Raw genomic sequence first — 24,702 nt, 5'->3', positions numbered from 1 at the left:
GGAAGGACTCCGTGGACGCCAGAGGGACTGTTGTGGCTTCACCCTGATGGGTGCCTGGAAGTCATCACATTTGCCACTTGTGTGGACACTGCTGGCGCTCCTACCATTTCAGATGTATGTGGGGTTAGGGTTGGAGAGTATAAACACTAGTAGTGGGACATGTTACTGTCAGAGAAAACATCTTAAACCCTTCCTTTCATTTGAACAGTTCATTACAGTTGCCACGGACACTGAGTTGATTCTTGTGTTAGGGGACCACTCAGTGCACAGATGAGGAAGCTGAGGGGATGGGGCGGGGGGCTTGGGGCGGGGGGCTTGTTCCTGGCCACATGCCAGGCAAGTGGCAGGGCTGGGACTTGAACTCTGATCTCCTGCCTCCTTCTCAAAGACGTGCAACAGCTCAAGAAATGTCTCAGGCCTCCCAGCAGCCTGTTTCTGAATGTTGGCAGAGAGAGTGTTTTCCTGTCCATGTGCAGGTATTGGTGCTGAGTGGGAAGCTATTGATAAAGGGAAGGGGTTTCTGCAGTTGATTTAAGTGAATCCCCAAGGAAAGCTCGAGTAGCTGGCGTGAATGGGTTGACAGGGCTTCATGCTGAACAAGGATGAGGAGGGATCCCTCCCGTAGGCAGAGAAGGTGTGTCCTGCTGGGGTGTGGTGCGGAGACCCAGAGCACCGGATGCCGACACAGCCTGAGTCAGAATCCTGCCTCGTTAGCGCTGTGATCCAGGGTACCTTGAGCCCTCTCCACGGCCACCTTCCTCTGCTCGGAGCCTGAGAAAGGGATGGATGTGACATAATGTAAGGGGTGTTTTTTCCAACACTACAAGCAATGCATTCTGACACTGTCGGCCTGATGACAGTGTCGGATTAAGGGCTCAGTCCCTCAGGACTCCCCACCAACCCCCGCACCGCACGTACACACACACTTCAGGTGCTAATCCCAAGTCCACGTTGTCACCTGTGCTTCTGACCTACTGGCTATAGGTGGGAGTTTCCCATGACCCCCTCTTTGGGTTTAATTTGCTGGAGCCAATCGCAGAAATCAGGGGAACGGTTTATTTTCTAGGTTACCAGTTTATTATAAAAGGATGTAACTCAGGAACAGCCATTTGAAACAGATGCGTAGAGCAAGGTATAGGGGTTGGGGAGGTGGGGAGCTTTCATGCCTTCTGTGAACACGCCGCTTCTCCCAAACCTCCGTGTGTTCACCAACCCAGAAGGTCTATGAACCTTGTCCTTTTGGGTTTTTATGGAGGCTGCGTTACATAGACATGATTGATTAAATCATCGGCCATTGGTGATTGATCCAACCTCCAGCCCCTCTCCCCTTCCCAGAGGTCAGGGAGGTGGCGGGGGACTGAAAGTTCTAACCCTGTAATCAATCATGTGTTTGGTTCCCCTGGCAACAAGCCCCATCCTTAGGTGCTTTCCCAAAGTCACTTCATTCACGTAAACTCAGGTATCATTGAAAGGGTTTCATTATGAATGTTAAGACGCTTTCACTGCTGTTACCACTTAGGAAATTATAGGGGTTTTAGGAGCTTTGTGCCAGAAACTGACAAAGACCAAATATATACGTTTCTTATTATGAGTCACAACATCACACACAATAAGCTCCAAAAGTGTTCATTCTCTTCTTTCTCTTTACATCCTTTGGATATGATTATCTCTCAGATTCCTTCCAACTCTAATTTAAATGGAAACTAGACACTTTTTACAAGCCAAGAAAATCTAGAGGTACTAGAAAGCCAGTTACGAGTTCCATCACTCAAACGTGATGGCCCAGTGTTGTACAGGCAGAGTTTTTAGACCCTCTTCAACCCCTGAGCTTCTCCTGGCCATTGTGATTCAAGTGCTTCTGTGTAGATTTTAGACAATTAACTTCTATAACCAGCCTTATGTATGTCCTAATTCTATAACTGATGTACTATCAGAACAGATGGGCTTTGCCAGATCATCTCACATCTCGATTTATGGGAAGGGTTTTGCCAGATGGACTTGGATGAGAAATTCAGATCAGAACCACCTAATACCTGTTAGAGTGTTTGAGTTAAATGTCTTGCCCTTTGAACTCAGAAAGGCACCTGTCTGTTTCCAGTGACTGGTTTAAAGATCTGTTAAGAGAGCTGGAGCCATTTGCCTTGGCCTCTGCCGACAGGCGGCCTGGCTGTACTTAGCCGAATGCAGGTGAACATCCAAGACAGGTCCTGCTGCTGCTGAATAGGGCTTCAAGCCAAGTATAGGATATAATTTATTAAATGCCACGTTGGGCCTGAGTGCCCCCAGCTCTTCAAGTCCCAGGGTGGTCTTATGGGATTAAGCATGAGTGATCAGAGTCTGGTCAGCTCCTACAGCTAAGAAGAAAACTCGGGTCATTTTGAACTGGTTGGATACAAGATAGATTTTATCATCTCTTGTTTTAGGCTTGTGACTGGATTTCTTATCACCTCTGATGCAGATGAGCAAACCTGATCTGAACACCACGGGGTCAAGGAGCTCTTTAAATGGAGCTGTTTCTGATTCTTTTCCCGGCTTTGTGAGCCCCAGACTTTTCACAGGCCTCAATCCTGGCGGGTCCTGCTCTGGGCAGGGCTCTGTGGCTGGTGGCTAGGTGGGAAGGATGGAGGCCAGCACTCATGGATAAGGGGGCTTCTTTTTTTTTAGATTTTTTTTTTTGATGCGGACCATTTTTAAAGTCTTCATTGCATTTGTTACAATATTGCTTATGTTTTGGGGTTTTATTGGCCGCAAGGCTTGTGGGATCTTATCTCCCCGACCAGGGATCGAACCCACACCCCTGCATTGGAAGGTGAAGTCTTAACCACTGGACCGCCAGGGAAGTCGCTGATAGGGGGGCTTCTTTAGCAGTGTGGTCAGAGGGAAAGGTGTCTGCTGTCCAGGAGGAGCATCTAGCCATGATCTGCCTGTCAGTTAACACGGGTTGTAGACGTCTGGCTAATAAACCCTGAAATTGCTTGAGATTTCAGACAGCAATATTCAGAAGGGGTCGTGGATGTTTCAAGATCCCCAGGATCATTATTAGGACATATTCTTGGGTAGGAGAGGATGCAGGAAAACTTCAACACTAAACATTTAATGGGCACACTGGGAGCCTTTAAAAAACACTAACGATCTGAGATTCTGTTTAATGATCTTGGATGGGACCTGGGTATTTGTGATTGAAACACACAGCCAGGGTTGAAAACTATAGCTGAGGAAACGACACAGGTTGGGCCTGGATCAAGATCAGAGTTTGAGGGCTTCCCTGGTGGCGCAGTGGTTGAGAGTCCGCCTGCCGATGCAGGGGACGCGGGTTCGTGCCCCGGTCCGGGAAGATCCCACGTGCCGCGGAGCGGCTGGGCCCGTGAGCCATGGCCGCTGAGCCTGCGTGTCCGGAGCCTGTGCTCCGCAACAGGAGAGGCCACAACAGTGAGAGGCCCGCGTACCGCAAAAAAAAAAAAAAAAAAAAAAGATTAGAGTTTGACAGTAGAGGGAGAGGAACAGTGGGCTGAAGTTTGTTCTATTCCAAATACAATAAGGAGACTTGAGAAGGGAAAGAGATGGGACAAGCTCCCTTAATCTCTGAGCCTCTGGGGCTAACAAGATTAGAAGACTGGTTGCAGGGAGAACTTTCCTTGCCCGCTAAGGATAAATTGATTTGAAAGTGAGGGGAAGAACAGGTTTAGCCAAGCCATTAGCATGATACTTACTTTGGCAGGAAAGTAAATATTATGTTTTTATCAAGTCTTTATGTGTCCTCCCAGGGGCTAAGGTCCAGCATTTCCAGCTTGGTTGAGGGCAGCAGTGAGACTTAGTTCTAATGATACAAATTGATCATCAGAAACTGCCCAATAGGCAAGTGATGAATGAAATGATGGAAGTTGGCAACCCAGCCCACCACCGTGAAAATAATATTCCCGTTCAAAGGAAAAAAACTATGCAGAAAATTAAAAAAGAAAAACAGTAGATGTCATTCCCAGTCCCACATTCAGAAATAACCTCTATAAATTTTTCTAGACATATGTTGATAGGAAATAATAATTTTCTATAAAGGGATCCTACCTGCCTTTTTTTTTCATCTCACATTGTGCTGTGGATCTATTGCCACATCAATAAATATAGGCCTAAATCAGTTTTAAAGGCTGAATAGTATTTCATTATATGGAGGAGCCATTGTTTTAATCCATCTTTGTTGATGGACATTTAGGTCATTTTCCATTCAAAGCTATGAACAGTGAGATAAAGCATCCTGTCCACGAGGTTTGAGATAGGCATCGGGCTGTGGGGATCCGGTGCTTTGATCGCATGGTTGCCTAGCTGGGGAGTGGGGTTGACACAGCCCGCGGTCTCCCATTGCACTGCTCCCAGCTTATGGTATTTTAATTCATTTCTTATTTGCTTCTGTGTTACCTTATCCCCCTCCTCCCACACAGTCAGAGTGGGCTCTTTGGTGAGGGGTAGAGTGCACTGTACTCACTTAGTCCCACCCTTTCTCATTATTAGAACGTGCAGAGTTTAGATTGCTTCTGAAAGTATCTTGGCCTCAGATCTTCAACAGCTAGTGAGAAACCTGCTACGGGCTGTGTTGTTCCAGCATCCTAACAGCGATGTTCCACGTGCATGGAATTTACATAAAGGGATGGGAAGGTCTCTATTTGCCTCATTTAAAAAATTATGTTGAACATTTATTTCTCAAGCATCTGATATGGGCCTGCTGGGTACAGGCTCTGTGTTTGGCACAGGAAACTCAGAGATGATTGAGTGCGTGGTCCCTGCCCTTTGAGGCTCGTGTTCACCTGGAGGGGCTCACAGTTTCACGTTCCTAAATGTTGATTTCCATGGAAGTCAAGCTCCTGAGGCGCCTCAGGACTGTAGTATCAACAACTTGGATGTTATAGAGGAACGTTTATATGAGGGAAATGGTTTTGCAGTTTCCTTGGATGGATAAGACTGAAGTGGTGTTTCTGGTGAAAACTAGGGGAAGTTGAAATGCCTTCATGGACCAGAGCAGAATTCTCTCAGGCAAATCCCCTCCTGTCTTTCCATCTTCAGTGCGGGTCATTTAAAGGGTCATGAATTTTGGTTTTAAATTTTAGAGTTTAGGACAACAGTATGCCAGAACCTGTGTATGAGCAGAGATTTTCGACGGTGGGGCTTGTAGTCATTACTAGATTAACGGAGACTTGGTTGTAACTTGAGAAAACTCAGAAGGAAAAGGCAGTTGGTGGCCCCACTGACTAGAAGGGACTTTATAGATCAATGAGGTAAAGGGTGTTAGGTTATTTTAGGCACCTCTTTGGAAAGCTAACTCTCCCCAGGAGAAATGCTCTCAATGTGCATAAGCATAGGTATTTTTTCTTTTTTTTAATTGAAGTATAGTTTATTTATAATGTTGTGTTAGTTTCAGGTATACAGCAAAGTGATTCAGTTATATATATATATATTTTTTCAGATTATTTTCCATTATAGGTTGTTACAAAATATTGAATATGGTTCCCTGTGCTATACAGTAAATCTTTGTTGCTTACCTAGTTTATGTATAGTAGTTTGCATCTGTAGTTTAATCCCAAACTCCTAATTTATCCCTCTCCCCTTCCCCCTTTGGTAACCATAAGTTTGTTTTCTATTTTTGTGAGTGTGTTTCCATTTTGTATATAGATTCATTTGTATTACTTTTTAGATTCCACATATAAATGATATCATGTAATATTTGTCTTTCTGTGACTTACTTCACTTAGTATGATAATCTCTAGGTCCATCCATGCTGCTGCAAATGGCAATATTTCATTCTTTTTTATGGCTGAATAAGTCTGTTATACACACACAAACACACACACACACACACACACACATCTTCTTAAACCAGTCATCTGTTGATGGGCGCTTGGCTTGGCTATTATAAATAGTGCTGCTATGAACATTGAGGTGTGTGTATCTTTTCGAATTAATGTTTTCAGTTTTTTTGGATATATACCCAGGAGTAGAATTGCTGGATCAAATGGTTCTATTTTTCATTTTTTAAGGGACCTCCATATTGTTCTCCATAGTGGCTGCTCCAATTTACATTCCCACCAGCAGTGTGTGAGGGTTCACTTTTCCCTTATCCTCTCCAGCATTTATTATTTGTAGACTTTTTGTTGATGCCCATTCTGACCCATGTGAGGTGATACCTTGTTGTGGTTTTGATTTGCATTTGTCTAATAATTAGTGATGTTGAGCATCTTTTCATGTAGCACAGGTATTTTTATACCATTCCAAGCTGTTTGCAGATCCCCAGCCTAAGAGCTCATGATCTGGTACAATCCCTGGTTTTAATTACTAAGAGTTGTAGGGCAGGGTAACTCCAAGGGACTGTGTAATCTTACTGATGAACTATTCCTAAGAAAAAATTTGTTTTCTTTCTTTCAGCACTGGCTGGATCATTCCAAACCCATAAAAAAGCAGATGAAAAGTAAGTAAGCAGAATTTAATTTACTACCTTCTTTTATCAGAGAGTAAACTCCTTTGCCAATGTTTTGAGGTATTACATTTTCATTAGAACTCGGGAGCATTTTCAAATGGATTCAATTTTAAGGATGAATTTTAATTTCCTAAGGCTGGCTAAATATTAGAGTTTAAAATTTGAATAAGAGTTTTTAGTAGATGTTAAAAAACAGACTATGCCCTCATTTGAAATCAGACACTTCTCCCAATGAGGACTGATAAATATGCTGTTCAGAAACGTGAGTTTATACCTGTGACATTCATTTTCTCATGAGTTATGAAGTAGATTCAGAGAATGGGAGAGCAGGAAGGATCTTTGACAGTCTGGTCTGGCTCTCTGATTTTATAGTTGTGGTAACCAGATTTCTTCAATGTGGTTTATGTATGAGTAATTTTTTTTAATTTAATACTTTTTTTTTTTTTTTTTTTTTTTTGTGGTACACGGGCCTCTCACTATTGTGGCCTCTCCCGTTGCGGAGCACAGGCTCCGGACGCGCAGGCTCAGCAGCCATGGCTCATGGGCCTAGCCGCTCCGCAGCATGTGGGATCTTCCCGGACCGGGGCATGAACCCGCGTCCCCTGCATCGGCAGGCGGACTCTCAACCACTGCACCACCAGGGAAGCCCTACCATAGTATTTTTTAGATTACAGAACACTTGACTGTTTATGTGTCACTTTCCTTTAGCCCACTTAGTATTTTGTTAAAAGTTAGTATCACTTTGGAGTATCTTGGCAATCAGGGGTGAAAGTAAAAGGTTAGCTCTTAGTAATTCATCTAGATGATGAGGGTTTTTTTCCAGAATGAGATTACTAGCTAAACTATCTTTGTCAAAACTGAAGTCCAGGGCCTCCCTGGTGGCGCAGTGGTTGAGAGTCCGCCTGCTGATGCAGGGGATACGGGTTCGTGCCCCGGTCTGGGAGGATCCCATATGCCGCGGAGCGGCTGGGCCCGTGAGCCATGGCTGCTGAGCCTGCGCGTCCGGAGCCTGTGCTCCGCAACGGGAGAGGCCACAGCAGTGAGAGGCCCGCGTACCACAAAAAAAAAAAAAAAAAAAAAAAAAACTGAAGTCCATTTTAGTTTTCCAAACTAGTATTGAAAAGAACTTACTAGCTTTGTATGTTCTGTTGTTACCTCCCAGAGTCCGTGGTGGATATGTTAATAGATTTAACATGTTTTTCCTTTTGTCCATTCTGTGATCTTCAACCTTCCATCTCCAAATGCTTAGTTGGACCTGCTTATGCTTTGCACTTTCGAGTTAAATATTATTCTTCAGAACCGAACAACCTTCGTGAAGAGTTTACAAGGTAAGACAAGATGCAAAACAAGATCCTCCTACCCACCCACACCCCGTAGCACTTGCCTTACTTACAATCCATGGGTCTTCTAAACTGTGGGTTTGCTGCCTCTTTCATCTGCTGTCTTTATATTCTGAGCAACTGTTATTAGCACTTTGTGTGTGCTTATCTCTGTATTCTGTTGAAAATCCACACTTTGCTTGACTGGACCTTTTTCATAGTGAATCAAAATTTAAAAATTTATTTTCTTGTCACATTCCTATTTTGTTGGACCTTGGGTAAACTGGCTAGTTGGTCTATGGCACTTTAATTTTGTCTCAGATACAAAAAGAGAAGGCAAATATTAGAAGAGCATCTCTCCCTCCAAAATTGCCACCTTATTTTTTTAAGCAACTGCGAAATATTCCCTTGATTATTACAATATCAAAGTTGTTAGAATTCCATCATGGTATCTTTCCGCCCCACTGAATTTCTTTTATAGTGCACCTGCCCTTGCCTGTCTCTTAGACTTCAGAAATAGTGTCAAAGCAAAAGAGGCTTAAAGAACATTTTATGTGTGGACTTTCCCTCCAGCCACCCTTCTATCAGTGAGATTCTCTACTCAGCTTTCTGCTGCTTTTGATGTCCCCAGAATCTCCTTGTCATTGTCTGTAATGGACAGTTGTGGTGACATGTAAGCTTCTGGGTGATCCATGGTGGTGGCCACTGGCTTGGAGGTGACCCCCTAAGTAATAGTTTATAAAGACCGACTTTATCACCATGCCCCCCATGGGAGCGGCCTGGGGGCTTCTGCGGTTAGGTTTTCCTATAGGAATTGGAAGTTCTGGCCACGTCAGCATTGTGTCCTCCTTGATGTGGGTACTCAGTTTAATGGTGGTTGAGCACTTCTCAGAAGTAGTAACATTCTGGAATGTACTAGAACCTTCACCACCACCCACATGTCTGCGTCACCCACATTGTCCTATATCCATTCCACAGAGAGTGACCGTGTGCATTGTTTTCAAAGTTCAAACAAATTACATTATCCTAGTGTTTCTCTTTAGAGTCCTTTATGAAGTGTGCTGCTTCTAGCTGTCATCAAAGCCAGTGATTCTTAACCAGGGTTTGTGAATCAGAAACACTGGGGAGGCTTTTGAACAAATCAGATTTCTGGGGACCACTCTTGTGTGTAAGATTCTTATTCTGTAGGTATGGAGTGGAGCATGGGCAGCTTTGGTTTTTACAAAGCACTGTAAGTGGTTCTGATGCCCACATCCTCCTGGTAAAAAGAACACTTAATCTTTTACTTCAGTGAACTGCACTTGTGTTATTTGCTGCCTTTCTCCCCATTTTCCATTACCCCTGTGACCAGCTGCCATCCAATTCCAGTATTTTTGTTTCCTGTGTGTGTGTCTGTGTCTGTGTGTGTGTCTGTGTGTGCACACGTGTACTTTGTTTTTTCAAAGGCAGAGTCTGCAGTTAAACTGAATCAGAAAAAAAGCCTCCAGTGGTTGCTAACTACAGTCAGCTGTAAATTTTTTGATACAATCAGCTGCAGCCTTTCTGGAATCTGCTGGTGGGCCGGCTGAGGGCCCAATGCAGTGGCTCTACCCTGCCTGTTGGATTGGACACGTTGCATGCTGCGTGTGAGCCCTGCGTGCGTGTGCACGTGTGTGTGTGTGTCTCTCCTGGAGCCCCAAGGGCACGTGGAGGTGTCATTGGACTGTGCAGTGCTCCATGTTCCATCCCCCAAGTATCTTGCGAATTCCTACATGCGCTCACCTTCCTAGCTGGATTCTGGGATGCCTTCCTGGAGACAGGAGGAGATGCTTCCACCCAAGTTCTCATTTGATTTGGACTCCCTTTTTACAATGCAGAATTCCGGGCTGTGTGTGGGGTGGGATTTGTGATGGGAAGTTGGGGACTGGAGGAGTTACCCTCTGTTGACTTTTGTATATGTTTGTCAGGTACCTGTTTGTTTTACAACTCAGGCATGACATTCTTTCAGGAAAGTAAGTATGTTTTTGTTCTAACTCTTAACTCAGGATAGATCATAGTATATTTTCTAAATAGTTCACCGTGTGTGTTTTTTTAACTCTTTACCCTTGTTCCCTTTTCAAAATTCAAAAAAAGTACACCAGGCATTGTAAAGTGAGTCTAATACTTGTATCACTTTCATCATCATCTTATTTCACGTGATTACTATATGGCTTGAAGCATTTCCAAGAGCATTTAATATCTTAAGTGATGTGTATCTGGGAATAATTCTCTCCCTGATCACATCACTGCCCCATTCATAACGGCTTTTGTCGTATTTGCAAGCAAGATACATTATTAGTATGTATACACTGACAAGTATTTGGATCATCCAAAAGCCTCACTCATCACCATCTGCATTTAAGTAATGTAAAGAGGTTATGTTCTGATTCTAGTAGAAAGAGTTTTAGACATCTCATCTCATTTCCTTTTCCTCTCCTAAAAATGGTTTTTAAACACTAGGCCTCTGGCTATACAATGATTGTTGAGCACGAGAAGCACTGGCACTGAAATGGTTGGTTTCACAGGCAGTATGTATTTTAAGGATATGAGATTTCAGCAGTCATAACTTTTACAGTTGTATCATTTTTCACCAGACATATTGACTATTTTTCTGTTACATGAACAACTAAGATATACTGAATCTAAAAAGCAATACCTGCTATTATTGACAAGAATACATTTTGATTTTGAATATAATCTGAAGGAGATTTAAAATGTGATTTCCGAATTTGGAAGCTGTCTGTAGAATATGTGCTATGAGAATCCTAGTGGAATGTACACTATAGAACAAGTAGATTGTACAGTGTATACATTTGCCTTATTCAACCATGCAATACAGATCTTCGATTGTGTGTGTATTTCTCTCTCTCTCTCCATACTGTGCTTCTCATACTAAAAGCCTCTTAACTGGTGATTGTCTTTGGTCTGGAAAAATATTAATGGCGATGCCTTGCATTTGTACAGTACTTTGCAGTTGACGTGCATGTCAGCCTGATTAACTGAATTCATAGCAGAATAGTGTTCTGGCGGCCCCAGCGTTGCCTCTACCAGCTGGCCGTCTGTGGGCAGGACACTTGAACACTCAGTTCCTCATTTCTGAGGTGGGGATGGGGAGCACAGACAACACCCATCCTAGGGGCTGACACTCTTGATGCGTTGACCAAATTGGATAATATACATATATGAAAAGGCTTTGAAAACCATGAAGTGCTATACCAATGTATGTCATTATTATTTTTCTAACTAAATTTGTAATAGTAAATATGAATGAGATCCCTGGATTTGTAGTAATACACCTCTGTGGTGATGCCTCAGTTATTCGATTGCTTGAGTGTATCCAGCTGTCCTGGCAATATTAGATATGGTTTCTGTTTATTTGTAACACTATATGACCTCGTTTCAAGAAAGAGTGAAGGCAGCTTCAAAAGATGCAGGTACTAGACCAAGATAAAATAAGTTTAAAAATAATACGGCAAAGGGAAGGCTTTCCATTCAGTTTCCCAGACTTCCCAGTTCTTGCCAGATTCAGTAAAATTGCCCACTCTACTCAGAGTTGAGAGGAACTATACCTAAATGGGGTTATTTTACCATATGATGAGAACTGACTTTGGGAAATAGGGAGTGTAAGTCAGCTTGTTTGCATTTTTTAATGTAGACAGCAAAAATAGAAACCACCGAGAACAAAAATCATTATCTAAATATCACTACCTTCTGAGAAATGATGTTAGTGACATTTTGTATGGTTATGAATATTAAAGTTCGTATTTACAGTTAATTTCTTTTCTTTTTTTCCCTTCCAAGATTGAAATGCCCATATGAAACAGCTGTGGAGTTATCTGCTCTCTGTCTCCAAGGTACATTATTCCTTAGTGGTAATTAGCATTTTAAAGTTGTTGCTTTTCATTTCAACAAATGAGGGTCTCCTGTGTACCAGGCACAGTACTCTGCTTTGGTCTCCGTCCCCAAGTAGCTTTCAGTCCCATGAGGACCTCGTGGCCGGATCACATACTCCTGTGTGTACGTACAGAGTACAGTGTGGTTCCTTCAGGAAGAGAGACCTGCAGGAGGCTTGGAAGGTGGAGGCCTGTCGGGGGAACGGTAGATGGAGATGAACAGAGGAACCAAGGCACAAAGTAGAAAAGTGCGGAGAGGCACTAGCAGTTGATTGGTGTCAGAGGGCCAAGTTCAAAAACCTGGAGGGGCGGGTGACCTTGACCCCATTTAAAGCGCATGAACTTCGTGCTGTCAACATGGCGTCTTGGAAGGCTCTTGAGCGGGAGGCAGGCCTGGTCAGACGTGCATTTTAGAAAGGCCACAGTGGCTGTGATGGGGAGAAGGGGTGGGGGCAAGACCAAGACTGGGGCTGGGGGTGAAGTGAGGAGGTGTAGCTGTAACAAACCGAAACTAAGGCTGGGGGTTAAACACACACCCCAAAATAGCATCAGCGGTACAAGGAGAAGGACCTGGTCATTAGGCTCAGTGTTGAGAGAGGAGACAGAGATGACTCACAGGCTGCTACCAAGGATGGGAGATGGTGACAGTGAATGGTTAGAAGAAAAGGTGGGCTCCAGTGGGGGGACATCTGTGTAGGGTCTCTTGGCTGAGAGGGGCCAGTGGGGCCTCTGGGAGCTTCTTGAGTCTGTATCTGGCTCACCAGACAGGTCAGGCTGGAAGCACTGACAGGGGAGAGTCATCAGCATGTGGGTGGGAATTGGACGGTAAGAGGGTTGCCTGTCTCTCAACGTTGACTGTTCCATCTGTCTGATGCACTGGTGGATTTTTAGTTTAACATGCACAAGAAACACTTGTTAAAGTTGCCAGCACTAACTAAAAGGATACTAACGTGTAACTGTATATGAGGAATTTCATCAGCACATCGGATAGACATATATTGCGGACTCGTTTATCAGAGCTTCTATGGGATAATGAATTATGATGTATTCATTTATAACTACTAAGTATTTTTGAGTGGCCATAGTAAGATTTGGCTTCTGACTTTTGTATTTACCAAGTTTTAAAAGTTGATCTAAGTCTTTTCAAATTATAAAATCAGTACAGGCTTATTACAGAATATCAGGACAACAATCAGACGAGTAGAAGGAAGAACGTAACCTGCGGTCCTACCCACAGACAAGCAGAGTTTCTGTCTATGAGTTTGAGTTTTAAAAATGTAGTTCTGATCAGACTCATACACAAATTTTTTTGTATGATTTTCTACTTGGTAATTTTAGTACATATATTCTGTCATGTTTGTACTTATAAAGAAGGTTTTTAATGACCAGGTTACTCCCATTCCCTGATACTTCCATTCCTTAGTCACCTTTACTGCTTTTTTTTTTCATTTATTTATGTATATATATATTTTTTTTTCATCTTTATTGGAGTATAATTGCTTTACATTGTTTTGTTAGTTGCTGCTGTATAACAAAGTGAATCAGCTATATGTATACATGTATCCCTATATCCCCTCCCTCTTGCATCTCCCTCCCACCCTCCCTATCCCACCCCTCTAGGTGGTCACAGAGCACCGAGCTGATCTCCCTGTGCTATGTGGTTGCTTCCCACTAGCTATCTATTTTACATTTGGTAGTGTATATATGTCAATGCTATTCTTTCACTTCGTCCCAGCTTACCCTTCCACCCCCAACCCCGCCCCGTGTCCTCAAGTCCATTCTCTACGTCTGCATCTTTATTCCTGTCCTGCCCCTAGGTTCATCAGAACCATTTTTTTTTTAGATTCCATGTATATGCATTAGCATGCTGTATTTGTTTTTCCCTTTCTGACTTACTTCACTGTGTATGACAGACTCTAGGTCCATCTACCACTTTAGTGCTTATTATCTAGTGGGGACTTGGCATATAATAGGTGCTCAGTAAGTGCAGAATGAAGTTGAAGAGCCCCCCCACCCATGGACTTTGGCTGAAGGGCAGTCTGCCCATGTGGTCTGAAGGCACTTGTGTTGGAGGTAACCGTCTGTGCTAAATACAATGCTAAGTGCTTCACATCCATATTTTCCTAATACAGTGGTCCTTATGGTAAGTACCATAACCATGTGCAGTGGCTTGGGGAACTTGGAAATGGACTGTCCACTTGGACCAATCTGTATTTCACCAGCTTGCCTAGTTGCATCCACCCTAGAGTTTCTGAGCTGCCAGGAGGTCATACTGTCAGGCTTGGTGGCCCAGCAGTAGATGGCAGGGTGTAGTTAATGGGATGAAAGCATCCATGTCAGACCTGGGGCCGTCAGTCCACCTGAGAGGTTCTTCCTAAAGCCATTGGCACACGTCCTAAATGATTAGAGGATGATGAGGCACAGATGTCACCACCCTGCCTGCCCCCAAGTGATGAAGGCATCACCCAGCTCTAGGAGAACCATTTGCCTTGCCCTGCAGCCGAGGCAGACGAGAATACCAGCTGTCATTTGAGCCCTTCTTGGAGAAATTACCTATCTGAGTTGGAACCACAACATTAGTGTAATTTAAGATGCAGTCATTATGTCAGGTACAAAGAAAAACTGAAGATGTAGACACGGAAATGGGGAAGTTTTTGTCACATTGTCTCTCCATGTCCCCTCCTCCCCCCAGCCCATCAGTAAATGCTTCTAGTTCAGGCGCAGAGAAGCCGGTTTGCCTTGGACTATGAAGATCGCTAGAGAGCCTCTGTGGGTTTGCACAGTGAAAGTTTGTGTACTTCTTCCCATGCTTGAGCCTTGAATACGTGTCTTGCTGCAGTTGTCCTTGAATTGATGCCTCATGAGTTGTGATGCAGTGGCCCTGCTTGTTGATTTGGACATTATTTCAGGCACAAAGAAGAAGAAGGGAGGAGAAGAATGGGATAGTCATTTGTTGTGTGTCCATGATCTTGTTTCATCTTTGTCAGTTTCCCTTTTGTGGATAAGGCATCAGAGACCCAGGACAGTTAAGTGACTTGCCCAGGTCACACAGGTAGTATATGGTCAAGTTGGGTGTCAAGCCCTCCTGCCTCTGAGCTGTTTCCACCACGCCCCACACCCTTCACAGCTGGGACCCTGGCTGCAGAGTTCAAAGACTGAGCAAAGTGTCCTCTTGCCGGCAGGTTCTTGGAAGGAAGGCAGCAAAGTGTCCCCCTTGCCTGATCTCGGGGGAACCTCGTCATTGGCTTCTCGCTCCTGTGCTTGATGATGTCAGATGCACAGTTAATCCAGTCTTGTGCAGACACACCAGTAAACACAGGGCTCACTTTGGCCCATGGGTGCAGCATGGTTCATATCAAGGAGATATCTTCCCAGACTGCCCTTCTAGCCTTGCCAGGTCCCTAGCTTCAGGGTGACATCTTGGTCAGCTGTCAGTCGTGGCCCTCAGCCTTGGGAGCCCAGCCCTCACCTCTTCTGGGCAAATATGTCACGATCTTCATTTGTGACTTTGCCCAAGGCACCAAGCAGCTGCACATCCTGACCCAGACCACCTGGTGGTATTAGGGGTGCTGTCCAGTTGAGAGCTGCAGATGAGGGGCTGCAGTCAGGTGAGGGGACAGTCACTAGGTCCCCACCCTGTGTCAGACACCGTCTCCTGCAGTCCTCCCACCACCCCTCCGAGTATGGTATAGCTGCTTCCTCTGTGTGGACAGGAACATTTTAACCTCTTCTCCTGTGAGCCAACTGGAGTCCCTTTCCTGAAAGGTGGGCTCTGGGATTGGGGCTCAGAAGCCACTGGAAAGGGCTGCTGGGTTCATAGTGCGTTGCTGTCACTGGGGGTGTTTGGTCATTTGCTGGCTGGTCTGTGGGATGTCGTGTTAAGCCGTGATTCTCAGCGTGTGTTCCCTGGGAACATACTGCATCAGCTGCGTCAGCATCCCCTGGGAACTTGTTAGAAATGCAAGTTTTCAGGCCTTGTTCCAAACCTGTGGATTTAGAACCTCCGGGGATGGGGGCCAGCAACGTGTGTTCGAACGAGCCCTCTAGGCAATTCTGGTGCATTCGAAAACCGCTGTCGAAGATGAGTGCTTTTCAAAGTAATGTGTGCACCACCCTCCTGGGCACGTGGTGGGTTTGCTGCAGCAGGTCCAGGGTGGGGCCTGCGATTGTGCATGGTGAGCAGGCCCACGCTGCTGGTCTGCGGACCACACTTTGTGCAGCAAGGTATCAGAGGTAATTAGAGTTCATAGCAAACAAGATATAGAGGAACCCCTGGAGGATTCCTTTTCCTTCTGGGGTCTGCCTCCTGCACTGCAAGGGTAGGGGGAGTGGAGAGAGTGGACTTTCTCATTCATATCCTGGAGGAATGGGCCCCCTGTGTCCTCGGGCCCTGCATTCCCTGGGGCACTGGGCAAGAGCCAGGACCAAGCGGCAGCTTCGGGCCTTTTGCTGGGATCGCCCGCGTGGCTGCTGCTCCCTTCTGCACAGCCAGCTCCCTCCCAGCTTCTGCCTGAGTTGCCGCAGTTGCTCCCGTGGCCTTCTCACCCCCTCCTCCCTCACTCCTCACTCCTTCCTTCTCCCTCCTGCCAGATTTTTTCTCCCTGATTCTGCCTGTACCGCATTCTTGATTGGTCCTCTCCAGCACTGCAGACTCTGGAGTGCTGTTCAGACCCACCCTTAACGAGAGCCTTGTTACATGGATGTTGCTGGATGGGTCCCCGTTCCCTGCAGTTGCCTTTTATTGCAAATTCAGACACTACAATTTTGTGGGGGAAATGTAATCAGGGCCTCCCTGGGCCAGAGAAATAGTCGGGAGAGGGATAGTCATAACTGAGATGATGGTGTATGGCCTGGTGGGGAGCGCATTGGAGTGATTTCATGGGGATTCTGAACGTACATGTGGGGACCGAGTGGGAGTTAAATCCTCCTGAAAGCGGGGAGTTGGTTATACATGAGGGGGTACCTGTGCTGTTTACAGTCAGGCCAAGTGCCTTTGGACCTGGTGCTGCAATAACCAAAAGCATTCACTGTCTCCTGTTTTCTCCCTTTTATGAAACCTGCAGCCGAGCTTGGGGAGTGCGAGCTTCCAGAACATACACCAGAGCTTGTGTCTGAGTTTCGGTTCATTCCAAATCAGACAGAAGCGATGGAATTTGATATCTTCCAGAGGTGGAAAGAGTGCAGGTACCTTGATGCTACCATCTAACATTCTGATATATGCATTTGGTCATTTGTAAGCATTTGTCAGACTCTTCTATTGGATGGCAGAGTGGCTTTGTTGATGACTGTAAAATCGCAGCTCCAGCTCTTCACTTCTTTCTCTCCCGTGCTTCAGTCCTGTTTTTCAAAGGCCCACAGGACCTCTCTCTTTCCAGAGATGTACAGTAAAAACCAAGCCATACTCCTGTTTCTTCCTCTGAAGTACAGGGCCTGGTCCTGATTTGCTCGTTGCATAGCCAGGGACGCCATGGCCATCCTGGCCTCCTAACCAAGGCAGAGGGGTGCTGCCTTGATCCACCCGGTCCCACACACCTGGGGCTCTGTCCATGGCCTGGACTGCTAGGGCAGACCCTTTAGAAATGTGTCCTGGGGTTCCTTACAGGGACACTCATGTTTGAGACCATGTGTTGTAGAGGTGTATTTCAGGACACGTGGTCACCACAGCTAAGTCCGGCCCTGCCACTTCTCTCTTGCTTTGTCCCTTTCCTCCCTTAGTCACCCTAGTCTAGCAGTTTTATGCCTGGATAACAGGGCCACCGCCTCTCCTCCCGCCTGGCCCATCTTCCCCAGACACTGCCTGTGCCCAGTCACTCTTGGACTCAGAAACCGAGCGTGGTTTCCCATTGTCCCACAGCCATTCTGGCTCCTTTGCAGATGCAAGGTGACAGTAGCACATTCTCATATCCCATTGAAACAACAACGTAGAAACGGGCGGGCGGGCGTGGAGTCTTGCCCCAGTCCCTGCCACACCCCACCCACGCTCCTGCCTGCACGAAGCCGCCGTGAGCAGCCAGCTGTGTATCCTTCCAGCCTTTCTCCTCCGCACACGCATGCACGAACCTACACACACAGAGTCGTCTCCCTAAGCGTTCCTATTATAAGCCCTGCCTTGTCCTCTTTCCGCTCAGTTAACAGTCTGTTCTTGGAGGTCGTGTCATGTTGATGTAAATCGGTAGCCCTCATCCCTTTAATTGCCCCAAGCACCCCTTCATGGGGCCGTGCCCTTCAGGCTTGTGTGGGTGTACGCGTTGCAGTTCACATGTGTCTCGTTGGTTTTTCTAAGGGGAAAGAGCCCTGCCCAGGCGGAACTCTCCTATCTGAATAAAGCGAAGTGGCTGGAAATGTATGGGGTAGACATGCACGTTGTCAGGGTAAGAACCGTGTGCGTTTAAGTAATTGGTTTTCCCGGTGACTGAAAAACGTGTAAACAATGTGCAAACAAAGTAATGCGGTGAGGAAACTGTTTTGCATTCTGCTCTGTGACGACCTGTTAGAACCCTCTACCGACTGTGCCTTCGTTTATTTGTAGGGAAGAGATGGCTGTGAATATTCTCTTGGACTGACCCCGACAGGCATTTTAATCTTTGAAGGAGCTAACAAAATAGGCTTATTCTTTTGGTAATTTAGTTTTGTCCTATATTAAAAATGTCTTTTCCTATTTTGTGGTGGAATTATATGTGATGGGTGATGATCAAGGGATATTTGCAACACCCAGATTCATTTTTAAAACACACGTATTCTTGCATTTGTGGGTGTCTGACAAATGGCAGTGGCGCTTCTGGATGGATAATCACACTTAACATGAATGAGTGATTCCTTGAGCAAATCTGAGCTTAAACGGTAGAAAGGAAACGGCGGTGTGATGGGTAGACAGCGCTGCTGCAGACTGTGCTTTGAAAATGCTTTCTCTCTGGCCAGGCCAAAAATTACCAAAATGGATTTTAAAAAGAGCAAATTGACGCTGGTGGTGGTGGAGGACGATGACCAGGTAAGCCTTGCCTCCGTTCCTCCGCCTTGCTGTGAGTGAGTCATCCTGAGTCAGTGTTACAAATCCCCACTCACCGGGACCCCCGTGCTTCACCTCCGAGGGCCGGGAACAGGAGCACACGTTCGTGTTCCGCCTGGACAGCGCCCGGACCTGCAAGCATCTGTGGAAGTGCGCCGTGGAGCACCACGCCTTCTTCCGGCTGCGGACGCCGGGAAACAGCAAGTCCAACAGATCGGACTTTATCAGACTGGGCTCTCGCTTCAGGTTCAGGTAGGCACCGTTTTTACAACACGGTCATGTGTCTTGTAGGAGGGCAGCCGTGATGTTTTGGTGAAAGGAGCAGTGGACCTGCATCTGGAGGCTTGGGTTGGACGTCCTGCCCCTGCTTCTTTCTTAGCATCTGACCTTTCGTGGAGTCGCCAGAGCTCTTCTAGCCTCCGCATCCTCATCGATAAGATGAAGCTAATAATCACAAAATTATTAACAGCTGACATTTAGCTGGAACTGTGCTGTCTAATACAGTAGATGCGAGCTACATGTGGCTATCTAAATTAATTCATGTTCAGTGCATTTAAAAATTGGCTCCTTGGTCTCTCTAACCATGCTTCAGGTGCCTGGTACAAGTGAGATGGGTGGCTGCCACATTGGGCCGTGCTGATGTAGAACACGAGCGTCGTTTTGGAAAGCTCTGTCGACCACACTGCACTAGAGCTTCTCATGTACCAACTCGTAATCCTCCCCATGGCCTTAATGAGATGGGTCCTCAGATTATACCCATTGTACAAATAAGGGAACTAGGTCTGGGGGTGGGGTATATAATCTGCCCGAAGTCACAGCCAGTCAGTGGTAGAGCTGAGATTCAACCCCAGGCAGTCTGGGTCTTATGTCTTATATTTTAACCACTACTGTATCGCCTGTCACATGCCAACATCAAGAAATTTGGTGACAAGAATGAGAGCAGATGTCACCGTGTGTGTGTGTGACCCAGGCTGGGCTCAGGAATATTTGAATCTGAAAAGACCCTGAAGAAAGAAAAGTTTATTCTGATATATTTCTACTTACATTTCTAAGACCATGTCTCTCAAAGTGCATGAGAACTCCCTGGGTGTTTTTTGTTTTGTTTTTTTAATATCCCTGTGGTTTTAATTTTCTTTCCTTGGTTACTACTGATGAGCACTTTTTTTTTTTAATGTTGAGCCTTCTTTCCATTTATTTATTTATTTATTTATTTTTGCCTGGGTTGGGTCTTCGTTTCTATGTGAGGGCTTTCTCTAGTTGTGGCAAGCAGGGGCCGCTCTTCATCGCGGTGCACGGGCCTCTCACTGTCATGGCCTCTCTTGTTGCGGAGCACAGGCTCCAAATGCACAGGCTCAGTAGTTGCGGCTCACGGGCCTAGTTGCTCTGCGGCATGTGGGATCTTCCCAGACCAGCGCTCGAACCCGTGTCCCCTGCATTAGCAGGCAGATTCTCAACCACTGCGCCACCAGGGAAGCCCCCTGGGTGTTTTTTTAAAATGAGGATTTAGGACCTCATCTAAGGCCTTTGTAATCAGAATCTATGGGGACTCACGTGTGGCTGTATGAATAAGGCCTGGGAATGTGCATTTTAAATGCACTCCCAGGGTCGATTCCTGAGGCATGTTTACAGATCTGAGAATTGCTGTTACAAGATCTAAAACTTCACATGGTTTCATAACCTCTTCTCACACGTGGCATGTCCTTGAACTCTATTTAAGATGCCAAACGATTTGTTCATTTCACATTTTTCTGCTGTGCACGGAAATGTCTGTGCACTTGTGTTTAAAGAATCGCTTGGTTTGAATGTAGTTTTAAATGCTGCAGAGGGGAGTGGGGGGGGGTGGAGTCCTTTTTGAGAAAGAATCGACTCGTGGGTCCTGCGAAGGAAGGATAGAAGGAAGATGTCATAACTGCAAAGCCTGGCAGAGACGTTGCACGGTGTGCTGAAGTCTACTGTGCTCCAAGTGAGCAGGGCTGGACTGTTGAGGTTGCCCAGGCGGGGTTTCCATCCTGGCAGGACACTTCCGTGGGACTTGGTCCAGCCCAGCGTGAGAAGGGAGTTTGGAGATGAGTTTGCCCCTTGGAGGCAGTTAAAGCAGGTGGCAAGTGGCTCCTTCCATGTGATAAATCATAAGCCGAGGGTGGTTGGAACGAGGCAGTGATAGATCAGACAAAGATAGCATTGCCTCCTGGAAGCTGTAGCTGGACGTTGGGTTGATGGAAAGCCTTGGTGAAAGCAGCAGTGTTTTTCTTGGCATAGCAAGGAAAGCCAAGGTTTAGTTAAGTGGTCACTGATAACAGCCTTTTAAAAGAGTTAAATGTCTACCTAATATGTTTTAGGAAAGGTATTTTATGTGTGAATCAGTGTTCTCTTAGTCAAATATTCCAAGTACTCAGACCTGCTTGGTTTGTGCAGTCAAGTGGCTGGTACCTAAATTGCAGGTTTTGTCCTTTGGCGGAAATATAATACAGCCTGGATTTGGCAACAGTGATTTTATTTTCAAACGGAAGGCTAAATTTAGTGTGTGTCTTTACCAAACGAGTTTGAGATAAGTTGAAATTTACATTGGAGCTCTTGGAAATAAAAGTTCACTTCCAAATACGTATAATGTACTGACATTCTGATATTGGTAGCATGCAGTGAAATGTTTGCTTTCCAGTGGCCGGACGGAATACCAGGCTACACATGGCGCCAGGTTACGAAGAACCAGCACGTTCGAGAGGAAGCCTAGTAAACGCTATCCGTCCCGGAGACATTCGACATTCAAAGGTGGTGTGCTTTTCATTCTGTCTTGGAATTTTACACCATGGTTCAGTTGGTTAATAAGCCCCAAGGAGTTTGGCGAAGCAGTTTGTGAAGGAACTGTCTGCTGTTCTCTGTCATTCTGAAGCTTTTGATAAAACCCCAGTGGGATTCTCTTGGTGGGAATCAGGCTACTCTCACCATCCAGCTGTCTTTAGTCTTTCCCATTGGATGTGTTCATTTCCTTCTCCCCCTTTTCCATGTTTCTTTTCTTGTATCTCTTTGCTTCTGTTGGACCTGGGACCTTAGGGATATCATAGGTAAACATGTTTCTTGCCCGTGGAAGATGAGGACATGTCTCGGAGGGAAGAAGAGTCCCTTCTCTCCTCCATCTTCCAGTTTCAACTGGGGACATCAGTCTTGCGCTAACCAGAATTCTGACCACTTAAGAGCAGAACCAGAACTAATTAAAGACTAGACTCGGGGCCCACAGTCAATCCAAGCACACTGTGCCCTTGAATTTAGCTAGGCCCCAGGATGCTTGCCCTCCCCACCCCCCCTTTTCCGAACTCCCCGAGCTTTGTCTGTCATTTACTACTGTGGCCTCACACCTGCATGAGGCCTGGTACCCAGTTACAGGTTCAGTCAGCAAATGAGCAAGCCAGGCTCATTTCTATTTAAACCCGGCCGCCAGATCCCATTTCCTAGCTCTCCTTTGTCCACACTTGATTGCTTCTCCATTCAGGACTATCTTGTTCTTTTTTTTTTTTTTTTAATTTTTTTTTTTTTTTTGCGGTACGCAGGCCTCTCACTGTTGTGGCCTCTCCCATTGCGGAGCACAGGCTCCGGACGCTCAGGCTCAGCGGCCATGGCTCACGGGCCCAGCCGTTCCGCGGCATGTGGGATCCTCCCAGACCAGGGCATGAACCCGTGTCCCCTGCATCGGCAGGCGGACTCTCAACCACTGCACCACCAGGGAAGCCCTATCTTGTTCTTTTATAGCAGGACCTCTGCATCTCCCCACCCCACTCTTGTTCCCTCCCATATATCATTGTACTGGCCATTTCATATGTTTTTCTTGTATAACTCAGGACTTAGTGGGCCTCTGTGGGACCTGGCACCTGTGCTTTCCCATCTAGAATCTCTAACCTTGTGTTCCCCACTGTTTCCTTCCCTTTTGAACCAACGGTACAATAGCGTGGCAGCCAGAAACTCTCCAAAGCCATTCTTGGCTGCTTTCGTGGGGAAAAAATTGCCCAGAGCCCAAGGAATGTGGCTTCACTTTCAAGAAAGACCAGAGGTTGAGAGGGTGGGGCTGTGTCCAGGGAGGGTGACAGGTCCGTGAAGGGTGATTGATTGCAGGAACTGGGAGTGATGAGTGATGGGGTGGGGCCGGGTGGGGGGGCGATGAGAAAGCTGTCTGTCCCAAGGGCTGTGTTCACCTCCCTGGTGAGCATTATTATGCTTGTGCACGTAGCCAGTTGGGTCAAAGTTGCCCAGAAACACCCCGGTCGAAGGAAGAACTTTCTGGTGGGGCCATCCAAAGATAGTACCCCCTCTTTACAGAGTGAGCGCCCAGTCCCTGGAGGTGTACAGGCACAAAGGGAAAGGCGCCGCGGTGTGGCTGCTGCAGAGGGGAGGGTGCTTGATGCCACGAGGTGGCCTTAGAGCTCTTCCAGACTCCAGGTTCCGTGCTTCTCCTCCACTTCTCTTCCTGGTCTTCATCCTCTTTCCCTCCTTTATTTTACTGACATTTTCTCCAGCCAGAGTTCTAGCATCTTTGTGAAACCGTTAATGATTTTCCATGCTCCGTTTTTCAAAAAACGAAGTGGTGTCTAGGTACACAAGCTCTACCTCTGTCCATGACCCCTTCCGCAGACTCACACCCCGAACCCAGTCGGAGGTGTCTGCCCCGAGCCCCCCTGCACAGGTTACTGCTTGTATTTCAGCCTGTCTTCGATCTTTCACGCCTCTGTCTCTGTCTGTGTCAAGACTGTGAGCTCCTTGAGAGCAGGGACTGTCTGTCTCTGCCTCCTAGGACTCCTGGTCCTGGGAACTAGCTCAGTGAGCATGTTTTGAGTGAATTGGAGGGTGGGGCACAGCGGGAGGTGATTTACTTTTCCTCCAGAAAGGAGAGGTAGCCAAGATGAAGATTCTGCCTCCTGGGGTTGGGACTGCTCTGAGATCACAGGAATCTCTTCCCTGATCATTGGTAACAAGTGGTAAAAATGGTAAAAAGTGGTAAAACTCTCTAAGATGTCATACTTTTCTGTTTTTCCTTTAAAGCAAGCAACCCGATGATAGCAGCTCAGTTCTGGTAAGTGCCCCCAGAGTCCGGGTATGGCTCTGCTCTCGAATTACTGTATTTGTTTGCAATGTTGACTTTTTCCTTAATACAGTTAAATCACAGAGTGAAGCACCTGATGGTTTCCTCTCCACCCCCTTTTGCTGCTGCCTGGCTATACCGTCCGCCTGGCTTTCAATAAGTACACAGTAGAATGTTCCAAGACAGTTTGTTTTTTTGGAAAACACAGATGCTTTGTTTGAGTGGCTTTGTGCTTTGTGTATTGTAACAGTGAGTGATAAAGGTGATAGGAATGTGTATGGCACAGTGTGCTAACGGCACTGCAGGCAGTGATGGGAAAGAAAGGCCGTTCTCTTGAGCAAAAGCTCCCCGAGAACAAAAACTGGATCCGCTCAGTGACGTGCGGGTTTCATGTCATACAATGTAGACGACCTTTATCAACACCCAGTGAAATTCCTGTAGGAAGAGAACTTGTCACAAGGCTGAAACTCTAGCACCGGTGTCAACAAACTTTTTCTGTAAAGTGCCTGGTCGTAAATATTTTAGACATCACAGGCTCTGCTGTCTCTCTCAGGACCATTCCACCCTGCCCCCCGGAGCATGAAAGCAGCATAGACAGTATGTAAATGAATGACTCCAGCGTGTTCTGATTAAACTTTACTCACAAAAGCAGGTGGGCCAGATTTGGCCCATGGGGCGTGGTTGGCCGCCCCCTTCTCCAGCACAGGTGGCCTTGATCTTTCCTGTACAATGGAATCACCTGCTGAGCTTTGAAACCCTCAGCCAGGCCACACCCCAGGCTAATCAAATCAGTCTCCGGGTGAGGACCTGGACATCTGTGGTTTTAAAGCTCCCAGGTGAGTCTCGTGTGCTGCCCAAGAGGACACTGTCCCACCTGGTGTGTACTTCTCTTTCTCTCCCTGAAACAGTTGTTTTCTTATGTGAGTTTCGACCTCAGT

At 46.2% G+C, this 24,702-nt stretch overlaps 1 protein-coding gene across 5 annotated transcripts in view; it reads left to right on the top strand.

Moving 5' to 3' along the window:
* The window catches only part of EPB41L4B (erythrocyte membrane protein band 4.1 like 4B), a gene marked incomplete at both ends in the record, with an annotated part of 140,832 nt that overhangs the window by 46,469 nt on the left and 69,661 nt on the right, over positions 1-24,702 (top strand). For all 5 annotated transcript variants that reach the window (XM_079707274.1, XM_079707272.1, XM_079707273.1 and 2 more), the window contains 11 exons: positions 6,409-6,451; positions 7,710-7,788; positions 9,726-9,770; positions 11,599-11,651; positions 16,754-16,874; positions 17,974-18,061; positions 18,220-18,308; positions 18,609-18,678; positions 18,779-18,948; positions 21,356-21,465; positions 23,725-23,755. In XM_079707274.1, the coding sequence (XP_079563400.1) occupies positions 6,409-6,451; positions 7,710-7,788; positions 9,726-9,770; positions 11,599-11,651; positions 16,754-16,874; positions 17,974-18,061; positions 18,220-18,308; positions 18,609-18,678; positions 18,779-18,948; positions 21,356-21,465; positions 23,725-23,755 (899 nt within the window). The remainder of the gene's footprint in view (positions 1-6,408; positions 6,452-7,709; positions 7,789-9,725; positions 9,771-11,598; positions 11,652-16,753; positions 16,875-17,973; positions 18,062-18,219; positions 18,309-18,608; positions 18,679-18,778; positions 18,949-21,355; positions 21,466-23,724; positions 23,756-24,702) is intronic.

This window comes from Hyperoodon ampullatus, assembly GCF_949752795.1.
Source record: "Hyperoodon ampullatus genome assembly, chromosome: 6".
Taxonomy (NCBI): domain Eukaryota; kingdom Metazoa; phylum Chordata; class Mammalia; order Artiodactyla; family Ziphiidae; genus Hyperoodon; species Hyperoodon ampullatus.
The sequence above is the reverse complement of the archived record's forward strand: the minus strand, read 5'-3'. Positions and strand labels throughout refer to the sequence as shown.